The sequence below is a fragment of the Somniosus microcephalus genome, chromosome 11 (genome assembly GCF_052327205.1).
Source record: "Somniosus microcephalus isolate GS21.2 chromosome 11, FLI_Smic_1.0, whole genome shotgun sequence".
In the NCBI taxonomy this organism is placed as follows: Eukaryota; Metazoa; Chordata; class Chondrichthyes; order Squaliformes; family Somniosidae; genus Somniosus; species Somniosus microcephalus.
This window is the reverse complement of record NC_140997.1, coordinates 91472752-91495845: the sequence shown is the minus strand read 5'-3', so window position 1 is coordinate 91495845 and position 23094 is coordinate 91472752. Positions and strand designations below refer to the sequence as shown.

The 23094-nt window shown below is 48.0% G+C and overlaps 1 protein-coding gene across 4 annotated transcripts in view; it reads left to right on the top strand.

The window, feature by feature from the left end:
• dnaja3a (DnaJ heat shock protein family (Hsp40) member A3a) overlaps window positions 1-21731 on the top strand; it is a 28968-nt gene extending 7237 nt beyond the window's left edge. Inside the window, exons 3-12 of one of the 4 annotated variants that reach the window (XM_086000984.1) lie at window positions 4882-4965; window positions 5489-5686; window positions 6692-6844; window positions 8173-8320; window positions 9071-9135; window positions 13505-13633; window positions 16897-17012; window positions 19281-19378; window positions 20569-20696; window positions 21365-21731. In XM_086000984.1, coding sequence (XP_085857110.1) covers window positions 4882-4965; window positions 5489-5686; window positions 6692-6844; window positions 8173-8320; window positions 9071-9135; window positions 13505-13633; window positions 16897-17012; window positions 19281-19378; window positions 20569-20684 — 1107 coding nt within the window. In that variant the 3' untranslated portion in view covers window positions 20685-20696; window positions 21365-21731. The remainder of the gene's footprint in view (window positions 1-4881; window positions 4966-5488; window positions 5687-6691; window positions 6845-8172; window positions 8321-9070; window positions 9136-13504; window positions 13634-16896; window positions 17013-19280; window positions 19379-20568; window positions 20697-21364) is intronic. The other 3 variants (XM_086000988.1, XM_086000985.1, XM_086000987.1) reach the window with 3 other exon arrangements.
• Window positions 21732-23094: the final 1363 nt, after the last annotated feature.

Sequence of the window (23094 nt, the reverse complement as noted above, 5' to 3'; positions counted from 1 at the left end):
CTATGTATTTGCCTGGTGTGTAGATCAGTTCAAAGTCATATCTTTGCAGCTTCATCATGAGTCGTTGAATCCTTGGAGACATCTCATTCAGGTTTTTTTTTATGATGGCAACCAGAGGGCTGTGGTCTGTCTCAACTGTGAAGATGGGAAGTCCATATATGTAGCCATGAAACTTTTCTAGTCCAACTACCAAGCCTAGACATTCCTTTTCAATCTGGGCGTATCGACACTCAGTATCAGTCATAGACCTGGAGGCATAGGCAACAGGCTTCCAATCTTCACCCTCTGCTTGTAGCAAGACCGCACCTAGGTCATCTTTTGATGCATCCGTTGACACTTTGATTCTTTGTGTTGGGTCAAAGAAGGTGAGTACAGGTGTGGTTGTCAGCACTGTTTTGAGGTTTATCCACTCTTGTTCATGTCTTTCTGTCCATGCGAACTCATTTGTTTTATGTAGCAGGTCTCGCAGACAGGCTGTCTTGGCTGACAAGTTAGGAATGAACTTTCCAATGAAGTTTATCATCCCCATGATGCATAGCACTCCTTTTTTGTCAGTGGGTCGGGGCATTTTGAGTACGACGTTTACTTTTTCCATATCTGGCTCTATTCCTTTACCAGATAGATTATCTCCTAGGAAAGTGACTTCCTGGATGCCAAACTGACACTTGGCTTTGTTGAGCTTCAGTCCATTCCGGCGTATGCTCTGTAGCACTTTAGTCAGTCTCTCATTGTGTTCTTTCAGTGTGGAGCCCCAGATGATGATGTCATCAACATAGACCCGAACTCCTTCCAGACCTTCAATTATGTGTTCCATCGCTCTATGAAAGATTTCAGATGCAGATATTATCCCGAAAGGCATTCTGAGGAAACAATACCTGCCAAATGGTGCGTTGAAGGTACAGTATTTGGTGCTCTCTTCATCCAGTTTTAGTTGCCAAAATCCTTGTGAGGCATCGAGCTTTGTAAAGTATCTGGCACCTGACATTTCACTGGTGATTTCTTCTCGCTTGGGAATCTGGTAGTGTTCACGTTTTATGTTTGCATTCAAGTCCTTTGGATCCATGCATATTCTTAGATCATTGTTCTTTTTCTTTACACATACCATGGAGTTAACCCAGTCTGTTGGCTCTTCGACTTTCCTGATGACTCCTAGTGTGGTCATTCTGTCCAGTTAATTCTTGAGCCGGTCACGCAGGGGTGCTGGAACTCTTCGTGGAGCATGTACCACTGGCTGAGCATCCTGCTTTAGCTGGATCTTGTAAGTGAATGGTAGAACGCCAAATCCTTTGAACACATCCTGGAAATTATTCACTACAGAATCCACCGAGTCATCTGGTCTGCTTATGGCACAGTTTATACGGTAGACTCTTGACCAGTTCTAAGTCCTCACAAGCTTTGTCACCCAGTAGTGAATCAAGCCTTTCAGCCACAACAGAAAACATGAGATGATGCACTTTGTCTTTGACTGTCACTTTAAGTCTGCATACACCTAAGCTATCTATTTTCTGTCCATTATAGTCCTTCAGTAGTACTGACTTTTTCTGTATTTTGGGCTTTTCTTTCATATTGTTAATGTCACTCATACTGATTAAGTTTGCTTTTGCCCCAGTGTCCAGTTTCAATGTAACTAATGCTCCATTTACCTGCAGTGGGATCATCCATTTGTCCTCTTACTGCATTAACTTTATGTTCAGCATTGTCCATTTCTGAGGGCTGCACATTTTCTGTAACTTTTTTGATATCGTCACATGACACCATTCCTACAAAAAATGTCTCACTTAAATCAGTGTCCTCAATTACATTAACTCGTTGTCCTTTTTTAGTTTTTACTTTTGAAAAGCATTGTTTGGCAAAGTGATTCTTTCCATTACACTTTGTGCACATTTTTCCAAACGCTGGGCATTGTCTTAACTGGTGTTTGTAACCACGGCGTTTACAATTAAAAATGTCATCCTCCGATTGCTTTTCATTTCTGTTCTGCCCATGTTTCTTCCCCTTATAGGACACAGCACCGACAGCAGCATTATCACTCGTTACAATCGCATCATTATTGATTTCACTGAAAGTCTCCGCGTGCTTTCGAGCTAGCTCGCTGGCTTGGCATATTTTCACCGCATTTTCCAAATTTAGTTCGGTTTCTCTCAACAGACGTTCCCTGACTTTTTTATCATGAATACCAAACACAATCTGGTCACGAATCATGGATGATTTCAGCTCAGAGAAATTACATGTCTGTGCTTTCAGTTTCAGATCAGTTATAAAGCTATCAAAAGTCTCATTTTGTTGCTGTGTCCGAGAATGGAAGATGTATCTTTCATACGTCTCATTCTTTTTGGGAGAGCAATGCGCATCAAATTTTTTTAGCACATCTTCTAATTTTTCTCTGTTCTCCGCTGGATTAAATACCTCTATCGCTTGTGGGCCTGCAACCGTAAGCAGCAACGCTATCTTCCTTGCGTCTGGCTTCGTACCGAATCCGATGGCTGCAATGTAGACTTCGAATTGTTGTTTAAAAGTCTGCCAGTTGTAGTCGATGTTTCCTGTGAGTTTCAAACGCTCTAGTGGCTTCAAATTCTCCATGTCGCTTTTCACAATTTTCAGCAGATCTTCACCCTGGTACCATCTTATGTTCATTAATAAATAGACATTCTTATTATGAACACAGCTAGCTTTTGCTAGTTACTTTATTGAGCACATGTGGACTGGTACAGTATCTGTAGAGGCTTCCATCTTGACTGCTGCCTTCTGGGTAGCCTAGTGCCTCATGGGTAATGTAGTCTTAATATATATACAGCTGGGTAGTGTAGTCTTATACATACAGCTTTATAGATCTACGGCTCCACCTAGTGTCCACTATAGAATGACATGTTATTGATCATTACACAGTGGATGTAGTGTATTTGGATTTTCAAAAAGCATTCGATAAGGTGCCATACGAGAGGTTACACAAAATTAGGGCTCATGGGATCAGGGGTAATATATTAGTACGGATTGAGGTTTGGTTAACGGACAGAAAATAGACAGTAGGAATTAACGGGTCATTTTTGGGTTGGCAGGCTGTAACTAGTGGGGTACCGCAAGGATCAGTGCTTGGGCCTCAGCTATTCACAATCTATATCGGTGACTTTGAGGGGACCGAGTGTAATGTATCTAAATTTGCTGATACAAAGCTAGATGGGAAAGTAAGTTGTGAGGAGGATGCAAAGGGATATAGACAGGTTATGTGAGTGGGCAAGATCATGGCAGATGCAGATGGAATATAATGTGAAAAAATAATAATGTGGAGAAGTGTGAAGTTATCCACTTTGGTAGGAAAAACAGAAAAGCAGAATATATTTTATATGATGAGAGAATGGGTAATGTTGGGATTCAGAGGGACCTGGGTGTCCTTGTACACGAAGCACAGAAAGTTAACCTGCAGATTCAGTAAGCAATTAGGAAAGCAGATGGTATGTTAGCCTTTATTACAAAAGGATTGGAGTACAGGAGTAAAGAAATCTTACTGCAATTATATAGGGCCTTGGTGAGACTGGAGTACTGTGTACAGTTTTGGTCTCCCTAAGGAAGATTATACTTGCCTTAGAGGGAGTGCAACTAAGATTCACAGACTGGTTCCTGGGATGGGGGGACTGTCCTATGAGGAGAGATTGAGTAGACTAGGCCTATATTCCCTAGAATTTAGAAGAATGAGAGGTGATCTCATTGAAACGTATAAAATTCTTACAGTGCTTGACAGGGTAGATGCAGGGAGGATGTTTCCCCTGGCTGGGGAGTCTAGAACCAGGGGTCACAGTCTCAGAATTAGAGGTTGGCCATTTAGGACTGAGATGAGGAGAAATTTCTTCACCCAGAGGGTGGTGAATCTTTGGAATTCTCTACCCCAGAGAGCTGTGGAGGCTCAGTCATTGAATATATTCAAGACAGAGATCGATAGATTTTTGGATACTAAGGGAATCAAGGGACACGGGAATAGTACAGGGAGGTGGAAGATCAGCCATGATTTTATTGAATGGCGACGAGCTTGAAGGGCCGAATGGCCTACTCCTGTTCCTATTTCTTATGTTCTTAGACTTAAAGTTAACATTTCAACTTAGAGTCCTATATACGATCAGGTAGCCAGTGGGAATACCAAATGCGAGACCTTTCTAGCTGTGCCAAACCAGCAGCCAGAATAATCCTTCAAACTTCCACATTCTGGACATCAAATGGTGGCAAATCGAGCCATGTGATGGGAATGTATTAGTTCCAAGTGGCCAGTTTTGATTTATGAACCTTGATAAGAGAGTTGGCAGGTTGTTCCACTGTGGAGGCATCAACGTGGATCTCAATGCTCAACCATTGCCCACACAGCCTCATTATACAGCAAGGGATACGGGATAGAAGTGGGAGCATAGTCTGATTTTTTCCCCCTCATTTGTGGGAGAGGGGGCCAAATCCAGTTGTAGTGCACCGGCCACTGCCTCAGCTCTATCACCCAGCTCCGCACAGGCTGATGATTGAACCCAGGTCCCTGGGATTTACTGTCTGCCTTCCTTTTGTGATGGCGACACAGGTATGTCCACAGTGGATTGAAACTTGCCCTGGAACTGTGCACATCAAAATAGGAAGATAGAACAGCCCAGGAACTTGGTGCTACTGTGTCAAATTTGAATCCCTTTTCAGAAGTGAACCTGCTTTTTAAAAAAAAAAAATAGTCTGTAGTAATCACTGACTTGTGTATCCTGGAGAATTGAAACAAAACAAAAAATCAAAAATGATTAAAATGGAGAAATTTCTGAAATCTCTGGAGAACTTGTCCCATTGAAGCCTGCGGGGGAGAGACTGGGCTCGGTGTAACTGCTTGTAACTTTTAATCAACCCTTTCTGTTCTCGCCCGCACAGCTTGCGAAGAAATACCACCCAGATACAAACAAGGACGACCCAAAGGCAAAGGAAAAATTTTCCCAGGTGGCAGAAGCTTATGAGGTAATGGATCTGGTCTGATTACGGCCTCTGACAGTATCGGCACCAATAAAACATTGTGGTCCCGATCTCTCTCGGGAGGGGATGCTGGGCCCCTGGGCGGCTGTGATTATGTCAGGGATGGAGAGCAGAGGTTAGCACAGTTGCAGCGTCTCGCATCCGTTTGTGGTGGGGTGGGGGAAGAGAGGGGTCAAGAGCTGTGTGTGTCTTTCAGCTGTTTGAGAGAAGGGGCCACTCTTCTATTCCTGTGCCAGCACAGACATGATGGGCTGAACAGCCGTCTCCTGTGCTATAAACTGCAGTGGCTGTGTGTTTCCACCCTCCCACCTGAAGGACAACAGCACAGTGGGAATATTGAAGCCGAGGTAGGGAGAGTGAAAATTATTTGCACATGTAACAGACAATCGCTATGTCTCGTCTCCAATGACAGTACAGGGTTCACAAGGGTTTTTATCCCAGAGTTTACTTGTTAATTATATTGAGAATGGACTTTGTGGCTCTGGTTAATGCTCGTTGTCGGTTGCAGGTGCTGAGTGATGAAGTGAAGAGGAAACAGTATGACACTTACGGGGCGGCAGGGTTTGACGCAGGAGCGGCGAGGGGCCATGAGTACTGGCAGTCGGGCCCTTCAGTGGATCCAGAGGAGCTCTTCAGACGTATCTTTGGGGAGTTTTCTGGATCTCGATTCAGAGATTTTAACACCATCTTTGACCAACCACAGGAGGTGAGTGAGCTGGCCATTCAGTTATCCAGGGAACTGTGAAGCTGTTACACTCGGGTGCAGGACAATTCCGCAGTCTCTTCAACTGGTTGTGCTAAAACTCCCCCAAACGAATGTTTTGCGGTTGCACATGTGTGGGGAACTTCTCGGGTTAAATCCAGAGTCAGGAGCTGACCTTACACAGGAGCCAGAGAAGGGAGTCTCACTCCACTTCACTTCAGAGCCAGTTTGGGTCTTGATGCTCGATTTGCACTCCACACTGTGCACCATGCACCTTCAAGTTGCTATTCAAGGTCATTGGGTAATATTTAACCCACTAGGCAGCAGTTCAACTGCTGATAGTCCGAGTGCTCTGATCTTCTGGTTACTTTTTGGGAATTGGCAATTCAGCATCCACAAATGACCAAAAATTCCTGAGGCAATTCAAGATATTTTGAAAGACTATAGATTACTACCAAGCATAGATTGTTTTACCTCTGCGGGAGCTGATACCGGCTTAGAATACTGGACTGACTCCCAAATCTGAACAACTGTTGCTTGAATATCACTGAAAAGTTACTGTAGCTTTCCAGTAACACTCAATCAACCACATTCAAAAATGACTAACCTGTTATAAGTGTAACGGAACAAAACACACAGGCCATGTTTGTAGCTTGGCTCCTCCCTCAAGCTTTTCAGATTACCGTCTGAAACTGGCAGTATTAGCATCGAGTTAAGCTTGGTTCCAGATTCTGGCTGCAGCTAACTCTTAAACCTCTTGGCTATTATGACTGGATTTAAAGGGGCAGCAACCAAACCAATACTAAACAAAAAAAAGTCACTTTTGTCATAGCCATGAAGGAGAGCAGTTGGTTTCAGCCTGTTGTTTCGTGATCAGAAGAGATTTAGATGCTTTAAAGAGTCAGGCTCAGGAACCGTGTCTTTGTGTGTTGTCTTTACGCGGTGATATTTCTTTGTATCGCTCGGTCCACAATGCTGTGATGTGTAATATCTGCCGCTCCCCCGCAGTATATCATGGAGCTGACCTTCACACAGGCGGCAAAGGGTGTCAACAAGGAGATTACGGTGAATCTGGAGGACACGTGCCAGCGGTGCGATGGCAAAGGAAACGAGCCAGGAACTAAAGTTCAGCACTGCCATTACTGCAACGGAACTGGCATGGTGAGTATAGATGCCGTCATAGAATCATAGAACAATACAGCACAGAAGGAGGCCATTTGGCCCACCGTCCCTGTGCTGGCTCTTTGTCAATGAGGTCGGGACCTGTAACTGTTAAATTGTGCTGTATTTAACGATTTGTTTTCATAAGTTACACAAGGGGAAAAATTACAGGACTATGGGGAAAGAGCAGGGGAATGGAATTAATTGGATATCTCTACCAAAGAGCCGGCACAAGCACGATGGGCCGAATGGCCTCCTGTGCTGTATCATTCTATGAGTTTAATTTATTACTAGTTTTCCTTCTCCCTCTTGAAGATGTCTTTTGCTGGGGTACAGATCTAGTGGCCACCCAAGGCATTCAGTTTTGTTCACAGTTCTGTGTTAATATATGTAAAAGCAACAAGTCCAATATCTGAGGTACAGGGGACTGTAACGATGCAGTGGCATTTGCTTTCGGGGTAAAGGGTGTTTGGATGTATGCTTTTAGGGGTACAGGGCGCTAGACGTTTATCAAACCCGCCCCCCCCCCCCCCCCCCTCAAAAGGTGCACAGGGAACAAGGGTTTCCCATCAGAATACCAGGACTTAGAGGGTTAAATTATGAGGACAGGTTGCATAAACTTTGCTTTTATTTCCTTGAGTTTAGAAGATTAAGGAGTGATCTGATCGAGGTGCTTAAAATGTTTAAAGGATTCGATTGGGTAGATAGAGAGAAACTATTTCCTCCGGTGGGGGAATCCAGACAAGGGGGCAAAACCTTAAAATTAGAACTAGGCTATTCAGGAGTGAAATCTGGAAGCATTTTTTTTTTTTTTTACACAGAGTAGTGGAAATCTGGAGCTCGCTTCCCCAAAAGGCTGTGGATGTTGGGGATCAATTGGAGCTTTCAGGACTGAGATCGATAAATTTTTGTTGGGTAAGAGTATCAAAGGATACGGAGCAAAGGTGGGTAAATAGAGTTGAGATACAGATCAGCCTTGATCTACCTGAAATGGTGGAGCAGGCTCGAGGGGCTGAATTGGCCTCCTCCTGTTCCTGTGCTCCATCTGCCTGTCCCTGGTGCTATTGGCCCTTGATTCCAAAGAAACTGGCAGGCAGTTCTAGTTAATCTAACCTCATTGAAGCCCAGCCCCTCCCAGTTATCCTGTTGGTTTCCAAGTTTGCCAGTTTAGTTTAAGAACTGGATAACTGCACCAGTCTGAGGAGCAGCTACCGCCTGTGGACCAGTTACTGAATAACCCCAAGAGGGTAAGCTGGGATAGTTTGGCTTTCATTCTGCCAGTGCTGCTGTGGTCACCGGCACATTGCCCTGTGCTTCTCCTCTTGCAGGAAACCCTGAACACGGGTCCATTCGTGATGCGCTCCACGTGTCGACGATGTAGCGGGCGGGGATCTGTGATGACGACGCCCTGTGTCGTGTGCCGAGGGAGTGGGCAGAGCAAACAGAAGAGGACAGTGATGGTACCGGTTCCGGCTGGTAAGAACTGGTCACCAACCAGGTTACTGCTCCGAGGGAGACAAGATGACAGCCTGGTAAAGGGGTGACGTGCAAGGGGCTCTCTTATACTCAGAGCGGTGTGGGTGCCGCATAGCCGAGCAAGTTCCGGTCTACCAACAACTAATGCCAGTGCATCTGTGCTGCAGTGAAAGTGTGGAACCGATAGGACAAGGTCTGTCGGTTAGTAAATCACTCTTGGCCCTTTTCCCCTATCCAGTGATCTTCGATTGACTCCGCTCATCTCCTGAAAGCACTGACTTACATGGGTGAGGTTCCTTGGTTACCAGTAGCCTTCCTAGAGTTTTTTGTTGGGTAAGGATATCAAAGGACATGGAGCAAAGGCGGGTAAATGAAGTTGAGGTGCAGATTAGTCATGATCTGATTGAATAGTGGAACAGGCCCGAGGGGCTCAATGGCCTCCATGTTCTGATGTGCCTCTCCCAGGCTGTTTGACTGTGAAGGCATCAGATTCTTCCCTCATTTGACATCAGTGGGCAGGCACTGTCCAGCAGGAGATGCTGGATAATCGGCTAATTCTGGGGACACTAAACCACTCATGCCTGCTGCCTCATCACAGGCCAGGAGTTTAACCTGCGGCGTTCTTGGTCCCGAGGCCTCTATCGCAACAAGGAATGCCTTCGCCCTCGGCTTTAGCTTTGAGAGAGTTGGGCTGCTGGTTGTGATGGCTGTGCCCATGGTGTACCTGATAGTGTGTGTGTGTGCATACAGGGGTGGAGGACGGACAGACTGTACGGATGCCAGTGGGACGGAAGGAGATCTTCATCACCTTTAGGGTAAGTAAAAATGAAGCAAGCATGCTGAGGAGGAATGTCATCCCTTTGTCTGGGCTGATCTGCGACTTGAAAGTGTAACTATTAAATTGATTTGATAGCTTTGATTAAAGTTCAGTTTTTTAATCCTTAATGAAAGGAGATTTGTTTTTTGTTTCTGATGCAGTGTTTTGGGGTGGAGAGGAGTTATTTCATTTCTGGTTCCAGCCGTTCTTCCTGATCTGGAGAGAGTAACTATGTTTAAATTTCTCCCATTGGAGACATATATCTAGAAGTATCAGGTCTAAAATGGGGCGTAGACCCACCTGATTTCTTTGTGGGCGGGTGGGGGGGGAGCACAAAATGTCATTACTAGTTCCATTAAAGGCATTGGCCTGAAAAGTAATCACCAATATAGGGTCCCATACAAGATCATTCTGCTGATGGGTGGGGGTGGGGAGGGGGAGTTGCTGGTTCGGTGGCAGGGGCGGGGGAGTTGCTGATTCGGTATTGGAGGGGGAGTTGCTGATTCGGTGTTGAGGGGGAGTTGCTGATTCGGTGTTGGGGGGAGGGGGGGTTGCTGATTCGGTGTTGGGGGGAGGGAGGGGGAGTTGCTGATTCGGTGTTGGGGGAGGGAGGGGGAGTTGCTGATTTGGTGTTGGGGGAGGGAGGGGGAGTTGCTGATTCGGTGTGGGGGGGAGGGAGGGGGGAGTTGCTGATTTGGTGTTGGGAGGGAGGGGGAGTTGCTGATTCGGTGTGGGGGGAGGGGGAGTTGCTGATTCATGGATTTACAAAAGGTAAATCGTGCTTGACTAATCTACTGGAATTTTTTGAGGATGTAACTGGTAGAATAGATAAGGGAGAACCAGTGGATGTGGTGTATTTGGACTTTCAGAAGGCTTTTGATAAGGTCCCGCATAAGAGATTAGCGTGTAAAGTTAAGGCACATGGGATTGTGGGCAAGGTATTGACTTTGATAGAGAACTGTTTGGCAGACAGAAAGCAAAGAGTTGGAATAAACGGGTCTTTTTCTGAGTGGCAGGCTGTGACTAGTGGGGTACTTCAGGGATCGGTCCTTGGACCCCAGCTATTCACAATATATATTAATGATCTAGACAAGGGAACTAGATGTAATATCTCCAAATTTGCAGACGACACAAAGCTGGGTGTGCATGTGTGCTGTGAGGAGGATGCCGAGAAACTCCAGGATGATTTGGACAGGTTGGGTGATTGGGCAAAAGCATGGCAGATGCAATATAACGTGGATAAATGTGAGGTTATCCACTTTGGTGGCAAAAACAGGAAGGCAGATTGTTATCTGAACGGCAATAGATTGGGAGAAGGAGAAGTGCAACGAGACCTGGATATCCTTGTGCACCAGTTGCTGAAGGTAAGCATGCAGGTGCAGCAGGCGGTTAAGAAGGCAAATGGTATGTTGGCCTTCGTAGCGAGAGGGTTTGAGTACAGGTACAAGGATGTCTTGCTGCAGTTGTACAGGGCCTTGGTGACACCATATCTTGAGTATTGTGTGCAGTTTTGGTCGCCTTATCTGAAGAAGGATATTCTTGCCATGGAAGGAGTACAGCGAAGATTCACCAGGCTGATACCTGGGATGGCAGGAATGACGTATGAGGAGAGATTGGGACAATTGGGCTTGTACTCGCTGGAGTTTAGAAGAATGAGAGGGGATCTCATTGAAACTTATAAAATTCTGACAGGACTGGACAGATTAGATGCAGGAACGATGTTCCCGATGGTCGGGGAGTCCAGAACCAGGGGTCACAGTCTAAGGGTAAGGGGTAGGCCATTTAGGACAGAGATGAGGAGGAATTTCTTCACCCAGAGAGTGGTGAACCTGTGGAATTCTCTACCACAGAAGGCAGTAGAAGCCAATTCATTAAATGTATTCAAGGAGTTGGATATATTTCTTAAGGCTAAAGGGATCCAGGGGTATGGGGAGAAAGCAGGGACCGGGTACTGGATTTGGATGATCAGCCATGATCGCATTGAATGGCGGAGCAGGCTCGAGGGGCCGAATGGCCTACTCCTGCTCCTATCTTCTATGATTCAGTGTTGGGGGGGAGGGAGGGGGAGTTGCTGATTCGGTGTTGGGGGGGAGGGAGGGGGAGTTGCTGATTCGGTGTTGGGGGGGGAGGGAGGGGAGTTGCTGATTTGGTGTGGGGGGAGGGGGAGTTGCTGATTCGGTGTGGGGGGAGGGGGAGTTGCTGATTCGGTGTTGGCGGGAGGGAGGGGGAGTTGCTGATTCGGTGTTGGCGGGAGGGAGGGGGAGTTGCTGATTCGTTGGGGGAGGGAGGGGGAGTTGCTGATTCGGTGTAGGGAGGGAGGGGGAGTTGCTGATTTGGTGTAGGGAGGGAGGGGGAGTTGCTGATTCGGTGTGGGAAGGGAGGGAGGGGGAGTTGCTGATTCGGTGTGGGGAGGGAGGGAGGGGGAGTTGCTGATTCGGTGTGGGGAGGGAGGGGGAGTTGCTGATTCGGTGTGGTGGGGAGGGAGGGGGAGTTGCTGATTCGGTGTGGTGGGGAGGGAGGGGGGAGTGGCTGATTCGTTGGGGAGGGAGGGGGAGTTGCTGATTCGGGGGAGGGAGGGGGAGTTGCTGATTCGGTGGAGGGAGGGGGAGTTGCTGATTCGGTATGGGGAGGGAGGGAGGGGGTGTTGCTGATTCGTTGGGAGGGAGGGGGGAGTTGCTGATTCGTTGGGGGGGAGGGGAGTTGCTGATTCGGTGTTGGGGAGGGAGGGGGAGTTGCTGATTCGTTGTTGGGGAGGGAGGGGGAGTTGCTGATTCGTTGTTGGGGAGGGAGGGGGAGTTGCTGATTCGGTGTGGGGAGGGAGGGAGGGGGGAGTTGCTGATTCGTTGTTGGGAGGGAGGGGGAGTTGCTGATTCGGTGTGGGGGGAGGGGGGAGTTGCTGATTCGTTGTTGGGGAGGGAGGGGGAGTTGCTGATTCGGTGTTGGGGAGGGAGGGGGAGTTGCTGATTCGTTGTTGGGGAGGGAGGGGGAGTTGCTGATTCGGTGTTGGGGAGGGAGGGGGAGTTGCTGATTCGGTGTTGGGGAGGGAGGGGGAGTTGCTGATTCGGTGTTGGGGAGGGAGGGGGAGTTGCTGATTCGGAGGGAGGGAGGGGGAGTTGCTGATTCGGTGTTGGGGAGGGAGGGGGAGTTGCTGATTCGGTGTGGGGAGGGAGGGGGAGTTGCTGATTCGGTGTTGGGGAGGGAGGGGGAGTTGCTGATTCGGTGTGGGGGGGGAGGGGGAGTTGCTGATTCGGTGTTGGGGTGGGAGGGAGGGGGAGTTGCTGATTTGGTGTTTAGGGGGGGAAGGGAGGGGGAGTTGCTGATTCGGTGTTGGGGGGGAGGGAGGGGGAGTTGCTGATTCAGTGTGGGGGGAGGGGGGGGTTGCTGATTCGGTGTTGGGGTGGGAGGGAGGGAGGGGGAGTTTCTGATTCGGTGTGGGGAGGGAGGGAGGGGGAGTTGCTGATTCGGTGTTGGGGGAGGGAGGGGGGAGTTGCTGATTCGGTGTGGGGGGAGGGGGGGTTGCTGATTCGGTGTTGGGGAGGGAGGGGGAGTTGCTGATTCGGTGTTGGGGTGGGAGGGAGGGGGAGTTGCTGATTTGGTGTTTAGGGGGGGAAGGGAGGGGGAGTTGCTGATTCGGTGTTGGGGGGGAGGGAGGGGGAGTTGCTGATTCGGTGTGGGGGGAGGGGGGGTTGCTGATTCGGTGTTGGGGAGGGAGGGGGAGTTGCTGATTCGGTGTTGGCGAGGGAGGGGGAGTTGCTGATTCGGTGTTGGGGGGGAAGGGAGGGGGAGTTGCTGATTCGGTGTTGGGTGGGGGGGAAGGGAGGGGGGAGTTGCTGATTCGGTGTTGGGGAGGGTGGGGGAGTTGCTGATTCGGTGTTTGGGGGGGTGGAGGGGGAGTTGCTGATTCGGTGTTGGGGGGGGGGAGGGGGAGTTGCTGATTCGGTGTTGGGGAGGGAGGGGGAGTTGCTGATTCGGTGTTGGGGGGGAGGGAGAGTTGCTGATTCGGTGTTTGGGGGGGGGAAGGGAGGGGGAGTTGCTGATTCGGTGTTGGGAGGGAGGGGGAGTTGCTGATTCGGTGTTGGGGGGGTGGGAGGGAGGGGGAGTTGCTGGTTCGGTGTTGGGGGGGGGAAGGGAGGGGGGAGTTGCTGATTCGGTGTTGGGGAGGGAGGGGGAGTTGCTGATTCGGTGTTGGGGGGGGAAGGGAGCGGGAGCTGCTGATTTGGTGTTGGGGAGGGAGGGGGAGTTGCTGATTCGGTGTTGGGGTGGGGGGGAAAGGGAGGGGGAGTTGCTGATTCGGTTGATGTTAGGGCAGGAGGTTTTGATTCTGGTTGCTTCAGTTTTGCTTGAAAACATTTTTAAAAATTGTTTAGGTTCAAAGGAGCTCGACCTTCCGACGGGAAGGAGCTGACATTCACTCTGACTTGTACATATCCATAGCCCAGGCAGTTCTGGGAGGCACCGCCCGGGCTCAGGGACTGCATGAAACCATCAACATCACGGTGAGTGTCACTGGGCTGCAATCGGCAGGGTAACGGGAATTAATGCCAGCGAGACTCGCCAGCTCCAAGTTGCACTTATTCCTGGCAATTTCATCTCCTATCTCCAAACAGCCTCCCCCGCCCCCCCCACAATCTCCAATATTTTTATAATAACTAAACAAAAATGTTCAAAGAAAATGAAGAAAACTTTTTTCAATGCGCTTATGATTTTTCTCCCGTGTGTTGCTCGCAGCAGTGTCCTGGAGATTAATCTTTAATTCCCGGCGACTCTGGGGTCATCTTGGAGAGTTGGCAGCCCTATTGCGAGCATGTGTTTGTCGCTCAGACTGAATGGCCTGTCTTTCAAACCAGTAAGTGCGGAGGGACAACAGAAAATGCTGGAAAAACTCAGGTCAGGCAACATCTGTGGAGAGAAATTTGAGTTGAGGTTTCGGGTCGAAACCCTTTTTCAAAACTGGAAAGGAAATAAAATAGATCGAAGGCAGGGCTGCGATCGAACAAAAGAAGTAAAAGAGACATTAAAAGGTATTCAAAACCAGACGAGATGGTAATAGGCCAGTGGAGACAAAAGACAGCTGAGATTAGGTGTGAAGTGTACTGGCAGGATAAGAGACAGCTGCCAGGTGGGAGAGAGAAAAAAAAGGAAAGGGGGTGGTGGGGGGAAAGGAGGACCCAAAACAAAGTGGTGGAAAAAAATATAAGTAAAAAAGTAATAGGGGCCGAGGTTATGATCTGAAATTGTTGAACTCGATATTGAGTCCGGAAGGCTGCAAAGTGCCTAATCGGAAGATGAGGTGCTGTTCCTCGAGTTTGCGTTGAGCTTCCGTGGAACAATGCAAGAGGCCAAGGACGGTGAGGTTCCGAGTGGGAATGGAGCAGTGAATTAAAATGACAGGCGACCGGAAGCTCGGGGTCACCCTTACGGACTGAACGGAGGTGTTCCGCAAAGCGGTCACCCAATCTGCGTTTGGTCTCCCCAATGTAGAGGAGACTGCATCGTGAGCAGCGAATACAGTATACTAGATTGCAAGAAGTACAAGTAAATCGCTGTTTCACCTGGAAGGGGTATTTGGGGCCCTGGACAGTGGGAAGGGGGAGGCATAGAGGCAGGTGTTACATCTCCTGCGCTTGCACGGGAAGGTGCAAGGGGAAGGGCTGTTCGGGGTGATAGAGGAGTGGACTAGGGTGTCTCAGAGGGAGCGGTCCCTACGGAATGCTGGAAGGGGAGGGGAGGGGAAGATGCGTTTGGTGGTGGGATCACTTTGGAGGTAGTGGAAATGGCGGAGGATGATCCGTTGAATGTGGAGGCTGGTGGGGTGAAAGGTGAGGACAAGGGGAACCCTATCGTGGTTCCGGGAGGGAGGGGCAGGGGTGAGGGCAGAAGTGCGGGAGATAGAACGGACACGGTCGAGGGCAGTGTCAATCACGGTAGAGGGGAATCCTCGGTTGCAGAAAAAGGAAGACATGTCGGAAGCACTGGTGTGGAAGGTAGCATCGTCGGAGCAGATACGGCGGAGACGGAGAAACTGGAAGAATGGAATAGAGTCCTTACAGGAAGCGGGGTGGGAGGAAGTGTAGTCCAGGTAGCTGTGGGAGTCAGTGGGCTTGTAGTGAATTTTGGTCGATAACCTATCCCCAGAGATGGAGACGGAGAAGTCGAGGAAGGGAAGTGAAGAGTCAGAGATGGACCATGTGAAGGTGAGGGAAGGGTGGAAATTGGAGACCATGTGACATGTCTTCCTTTTTCCGCAACCGAGGATTCCCCTCTACTGTGGTTGACACGGCCCTCGACCGTGTCCGTTCTATCTCCCGCACTTCTGCCCTCACCCCTGCCCCTCCCTCCCGGAACCACGACAGGGTTCCCCTTGTCCTCACCTTTCACCCCACCAGCCTCCACATTCAACGGATCATCCTCCGCCATTTCCGCTACCTCCAAAGTGATCCCACCACCAAACGCATCTTCCCCTCCCCTTTCAGCATTCCGTAGGGACCGCTCCCTCCGAGACACCCTAGTCCACTCCTCTATCACCCCGAACAGCCCTTCCCCTTCACCTGGCACCTTCCCGTGCAAGCGCAGGAGATGTAACACCTGCCTCTATGCCTCCCCCCTTCCCACTGTCCAGGGCCCCAAACACCCCTTCCAGGTGAAACAGCGATTTACTTATACTTCTTGCAATCTAGTATACTGTATTCGCTGCTCACGATGCAGTCTCCTCTACATTGGGGTATTCGCTGCTCACGATGTGGTCTCCTCTACATTGGGGAGACCAAACGCAGATTGGGTGACCGCTTTGCGGAACACCTCCGTTCAGTCCGTAAGGGTGACCCCGAGCTTCCGGTCGCCTGTCATTTTAATTCACCGTTCCATTTCCACTCGGACGTCACCATCCTTGGCCTCTTGCATTGTTCCACGGAAGCTCAACGTAAACTCGAGGAACAGCACCTCATCTTCCGATTAGGCATGTTGCAGCCTTCCGGACTCTATCGAGTTCAACAATTTCAGATCATAACCTCGGCCCCTATTACATTTTTACTTTTTTTCCCACCCCTTTGTTTTGGGTCCTCCTTTTTCCCCCCCCCTTTTTTTTTCTCTCTCCCACCTGGCAGCTGTCTCTTCCTGCCAGTACACTTCACACCTAATCTCAGCTGTCTTTTGTCTCCACTGGCCTATTACCATCTCGTCTGGTTTTGAATACCTTTTAATGTCTCTTTTACTTCTTTTGTTCGATCGCAGCCCTGCCTTCGATCTATTTTATTTCCTTTCCAGTTTTGAAAAAGGGTTTCGACCCGAAATGTCAACTCAAATTTCTCTCCACGGATGTTGCCTGACCTGCTGAGTTTTTCCAGCATTTTCTGTTGTTATTTCGGATTTCCAGCATCTGCAGTATTTTGCTATCGTACAAGTGCGGAGGGACAGCCTAGTCTGTCTGCCGCTCGGTGCTGTGATGTGGGTTGTCCTGCTGAGGGCAGCACCTGCACGTTTGATGCTGGGCAGTGGTTAAACAAGGCACCTGTACTTTGCATCTGTACTGGAACCTTTCACTGGGCCAGGCCTTTAACTTTTAATCCTCAGATTTGTCATTTATTTTGGTGATCAGTGAATCTTCTCACCGTTTCCCCTCGCCCCAGTTGGATTGCGATTGTTTGGGCTCGCGCTTTACCTTCGCACTGTGACAGTTTCTAATCTCCGCTGCATGGTAGCAGCAGCTTGTGAACGTACACTCTGCTGCCTCTAGCCTTTTATGCTCCCTATCTGTCCGCAGATCCCAGTTGGGATTCAGGTTGATCAGAGGATTCGACTTTCCGGTAAAGGTATCCCAAAAGTCAACAGTTACGGATACGGAGATCACTACATCCACATCAAGGTGAAAATCCCAAAGTGAGTATACCCTCCTACTTCATGCTGAGGCTGAAACCAGAGCCAGCCGGGAGTTTAATGCCATTGACCTTTCACCTCGCAGTTAGAATGTTGCCAGCTGTCAGTGGGAAGCCGGATGAAGTTAAGTGTGTAGGAGTAAACCTTCATACTATTGCAGTAGGTGAATAATTGCTCCTTAATTTCAAGTGTTAAAAAAAACTTTTTGTTGGAACTTTTGTGAAACACTAGTTGACCTCCTGTGGCGAGTCGATGCTTAGTGCAGTCTTCAGGTGAGCCGGGGCTAGTTGCATCAGGGTGCTAAGCAGTAACTCAGTCCCCATTTTAAAGTCATACATCTACATAAGAAGTAGGAACATGAGTAGGCCATACAGCCCCTCGGGCCTGCTCCGCCATTCAATAGGATCATGGCTGATCCGAATCTAGACTCACGTCCACTTCCCTGCCCTCTCCCCGTAACCCCTAATTCCCTTATCTGCTAGGAAACTGTCTATCTCCATTTTAAATTTATTTAATGTTGCAGCTTCCACAGCTCTCTGGGGTAGCAAATTCCATAGATTTACTACCCTCTGAGTGAAGAAGTTTCTCCTCATCTCAGTTTTGAAAGGGCAGCCCCTTATTCTAAGATTATGCCCCCTAGTTCTAGTCTCACCCATCAGTGGAAACATCCTCCCCGCATCCACCCGATCAAGCCCCCTCACAATCTTATGTTTCGATAAGATCGCCTCTCATTCTTCTGAACTCCAATGAGTAGAGTCCCAACCTACTCAACCTTTCCTCATACGTCAACCCCCTCACCTCCGGAATAACCGAGTGAACCTTCTCTGAACCGCCTCGAGAGCAAGTATATCTTTTCTTAAATATGGAAACCAAAACTGCACGCAGTATTCCAGGTGTGGCCTCACCAATACCCTGTATAACTGCAGCAAGACTTCCCTGTTTTTATACTCCATCCCCCTTGCAATAAAAGCCAAGATTCCATTGGCCTTCCTGAGCACCTGCATACTAACTTTTTGTGTTTCATGCACCAGGACCTCCAGATCCCTTTGTACTGTAGCACTTTGCAGTTTCTCTCCATTTAGATAATAACTTGCTCTTTGATTTTTTCTGCCAAAGTGCATAACCTCACACTTTCCAACATTATATTGCATCTGCCAAATCTCTGCTCACTCACTTAGCCTGTCTATGTCCTTTTGGAGGTTTTTTATGTCCTCCTCACTCATTGCTTTCCCTCCCATCTTTGTATCGTCGGCAAACTTGGATATGTTGCACTCGGTCCCTTCCTCCAAATTGTTAATATAGATTGTAAAGAGTTGGGGTCCCAGCACTGACCCCTGCGGAACACCACTAGTTACTGATTGCCAGCCCGAGAATGAACCATTTATCCCAACTCTTTGTTTTCTGTTAGATAGCCAATCTTCCACCCATGCCAGTATATTACCTCCAATCCTGTGATTTCTTATCTTGATCAGTAATCTTTTGTGTGGAACCTTGTCAGATGCCTTTTGGAAGTTCAAATACACTACATCCACTGGTTCCCCTTTATCCACCTGCTCTGGCAGTGTAGTAAGTGGGCATTGGGCGTGTGAAGTATTGCACTCTGCACCACATCACCTGATGTGGACAACACTGCAGCACCTCTTCCCAGCTGTTTTATTACCCCCATAGTCTCTTAATTCAAAATCTTACTATTTGAATGTTTTAAGCACTTTGCTATGTTATTTACATGGCTTAAATCAAATTATTTCAAAATGTATTAATTCAAATTTTTTAGCGCAAGGAGTGACAGAATTATCAGGAGTAGGCTGTACCAAGAATTCCTCTTGCCATCCCTGAGGCCACTTTTTATAGTGATCGTTAAGGTGGCTCCATTTTTGCTCCTTGTTTTGTAAGTCTTGGATTCAAAAGTATGACATTTAAGGCACAGGACCTGCTCTTTTTATACAGCATGGGAGGGAATTGGTCACTGGGTGATGTCCAGGACCTGTCAGGATGGACCTTTGCCCCATTGATTTGTTTTTTGGCCCCTTGCATGGCAGCTGGGCTCACTCTAGTGAAGACGACCACACCAGGGAGGTGATTGGATTCTTTGTGCCGTAGAGCAGGGCTGAAGCGTTGCTGTAAGTGATTTCATTTGCTTGAGCAGGTTATTTGTGATTACAGTGGTTGTAAAGTGAAGGTCGCTTTTGGAGCCATTTACCTGGGGGAACAGTTTGTTGCTGCCCGGCTATGAATGCTAATCATTGCTCCTTCTGATTCTCTGCTTGGCAGGAGGTTGTCGACCAGACAGAGTTCCCTGATGGTGGCTTATGCGGAGGAGGAGAGTGAAGTGGAGGGCACAGTGAATGGAGTCGTTAATACAGCTACAGGTGAGAAGCAGGTTGACTGGTTTCACTGACCAGCATAGCTAAAAGATGACCGGTATGTTTTTACTGATCAAACACCACGGACACGCACGGTTGACCAAGTGCATTGGAAACAAAAGAGAGTTGTGACTGCCCCACAGGGAGGGGCAGAATGTTAGTGATATCAGGATGGGCTGAGAGTTGGTAGCAGCAAGGGCTTCTCTCAGTAACCGCTCGCTGGGTTAGTAGGATAGATATCTGCTGGGGGTGGAACTTAAGGTAGACTAACGGTTTTATACAAATCTAAAGAAATAAAGTTGTTGCATTATATAGCGCCTTTCATGACCACCGGATGTCCGAAAGCACTTCACAGCCAATGAAGTACTTTTTGAAGTGTAGTCACTTTTGTAATGTAGGAAACGTGGCAGCCAATTTGTGCACAGCAATCTAGGGCGAGTGTAAAGTGGGAAAGGGGATGGTGATCAAGAATAGATTGGACCTCAGAAGAATCATATGGGTGAACTTCAGTAACATCTTAAAGTGACAGTCCATCTTGTTTCTCTCAGCTTTCACTGCTCGCTCTGATCAGGGTTGTCCTTGAATTGACTTCCTTTGAACTAGCCTTCAGATTAGAATTTGTTTAATCTTTTACAGTCTGCTGTACGGGTAAGTTTGAATCCTTAGTGGGGATTTCACTGTGACTGCTCTGGGCCTTTCCATGCAGTAGAGGTCATGCTGCACTGTTGGGGAGGTGCCAGAAGAAGGTGGAGCGTTCCCCAACAGGGAAGGAGAGAACATGCAAAGCCACGACTGCTCTATATGCACTTCACTAGAGTGACCTTGGCTGAGGTCTGATCGAGGGAACATAGGAACAGGTGGAGGCCATTCAGACCTTGGAGCCTGTTCTGTCAGTCAATTAGATCATGGCTGGTCTGTCTCTTAACTCCACCCACCCAGAGAGGAGGGAGGGAGGGAGGGGAAGGGAAATCAGCAAACTATACACCCAAGCTGTTTGACCTGATGGATTTAACGGAAATGAGTGGAGCAGGATTGTAAACACGTCAGAAGGAGCAGGCTGTGATGAGCACTGCTTCACCCGTCTTCCCCATGTATCCTCCCAAACTGCAGGAATGGCTTGTGGTGATTTACTCGTGTGCTTGGGTAGTCTGTTTCCTTGTATTCTGACCCTGGGCTTTCACTGTTTGTATCTACAGGCACTAAAGCCCGGGCTAGCACTGAGACGAGGGAAAAAGAGTCAGAGAAGCCCGAGGCAGAGCCTGGGGAAAGCAAGGAGGGATTTCTTACCAAATTAAAGCGATTGTTTAGCTGACGTGTGTCAGAGGTAGGAAACATCCTTTTTGTTTTCCTTTATTGTCACCCTAACAGCACGTCATAATTTGTCCAACCTCTGCCTGGCATAAAGCTGGTTTGGCCTCGGGCAGCTCGTGTGCTTTGTAAATGCAGCACGTTCACACCAGTGTGATTCTACCTCTGGTGCGTGCAGTGTGAGAATGGTTACCCCTTGCCCCTCCCTGCTCAGTTCTGTGGCAGTTTCTGAATGTTCATTAACTGGCATTAACCAATGAGTACAGTCCCCAACATGGATACAAGGTGAAAGCCCGTGGTCCTGAGTGAAATGGGTTTGGGCAGTCTGATTCTCGGTGCAGCCGTCCACAGTGCAAACCGTGTCGTTCTGTAGCAGTTGCCGCTGGTTTTTCTTGAGACCACAAAGCTTGACAAGCGAGGTTGAGAGACTCATTGTTGGGTTAGTTGTGGCTGCTCGCTAAAGGTTCAGGCACTTCACGGCAGTCCTGGATGAACACCAACTACTGTAATCCTGGCTGTGTAGGGTGTTTCACATTCCCAGCAAAAACAGTGCTCGTATATTAACCAGTGCTCCAGGACACACGAGTTCACTTTCAACCTTCCTGTTCTTGTGTAAGTCTCGACTTTGATAAACCTGCTGCTTTGAAAGTTTGTCGTGTTTCACTGGTTGTATTCTGATTTCAGGAAAGCGCTCAAGTGGAAATTGAGCCCGGGTGAGCAGATTGTGGGCTGATGTGCTGCTGTGAAGGATGCACATTTCGTACCGTTACTGTGTCAGAGTGGCAGGGGGCTGCTGAAGGAATTCCTTTACCTTGGAGCAGGACAGCAGGACCCTAGACACACTCATTTTCCAATAAGAAAGCCATTACATTTTATTTTGTTTTGATTAACTTCTGTACAGTGATGTCAATATCCATGTAAATATAGTGACAGATACAGTATTTAATCACCGCTGTTGCACTATGTGATTAATGTTTTGGACAACGTAAAATAATTTGGCTGGAGCTGTCTCTTCCGTTTAAATCCTCTCATAAATCCTGAAGTGACACAACCGTTGTCTCCTAGCGCTTTGTTTATGGAGTTGGGAGGAATTTCCCAGGTTTTTGTTCAATTGGTCACATGTTTTTACCTCCCTTGGAGTGTTTGTATATTTTACTCCAGATTATTTAACCCTTAAAATACAGGCTTTAGAGGGTCTTAGTTTGGAACATTTGAGTAAACCACTCATCTGAACTCCAGATTCTTCATTCTTTGCAAGCTGCTCCCCAGAATGAACGTAAGAAATAGGAGCAGCAGTAGGCCATTCGAGCCTGCCCCGGCATTCAGTAACATCATGGCTGATCTACTTCGACACTACCTTCCTGCACTATCCCCATATTCATTGATTCCCTTAGTATCCAAAAAATCTATCAGTCTCTGTCTTGAATATGCTCAATGACTGAGCCTCCACCGCCTTCTGGAGTAGAGAATTCCAAAGATTCACCACCCTCTGAGTGAAGACAGTTCTCCTCATCTCAGTCCTAAATGGCCGATCCCTTATTCTGAGCCTGTGACCCCTGGTTCTAGACTCCCCAGCCAGGGGAAACATCCTCCCTGCATCTACCCTGTCAAGCCCTGTAAGAATTTTAATGTTTCAAAAAGATCACCTCTTCTAAACTTTAAGGAATATAGGGCGAGTCTACTATCTCCTCATAGGACAATCTGGTCAGCTCAGGAATCAGTCTGGTGAAACTTTGTTGCATTCCCACTAAGGCAAGTGGTAAAGAGCCAAAACCGTACACAATACGCCAGGTGTGGTCTCACCAAGGCCCTCAATCCTTTTGTAATAAAGGCTAACATAGCAAGCGATTAGGAAAGCAAATGCTGTTACCTGCATGTTAGCTCTCTGTGATTTGTGAACAAGGGCACCCAGGTCCTTCTGAGTGCCAATATTTTGCTTTTCTATTTTTCCTACCAAAGTGGATAAAATGGACTTCACTTTTCTCCACATTATATTTCATCTGCCATGTTCTTACCCACACACTGGTATAGTCCCATGTAGACAAAGATTGGGTAAAAGTCCAATTGTTGACAGTCATTCAGTGACCTTGAACAAAAGCAGCGAGATATTCTGATCAGGAAGGCTTCAGTAGTTACCCTCAGGCATGTGATTTTAAGCCAACTCCTTTGGGAGAACTGCAGGCCATACTTACTGCTAAAATAGGAATGATTTTTTTCTGGGATGATACTCAGTCTCTGCTGAGGTGTGATGGAAAGTGATTGAAGTCTTCCCTTTCACAGTCTGGTATCAATGTGACCTAATGGGAGTTTTCACCATCATGAAGGGGTTTGATAATAGTTAATGCTAATGAAAGTATTTGAACACAGTGGTCAATCTACACAACAGCCTCGCTAGGGAGACGGAAGCAGTATCA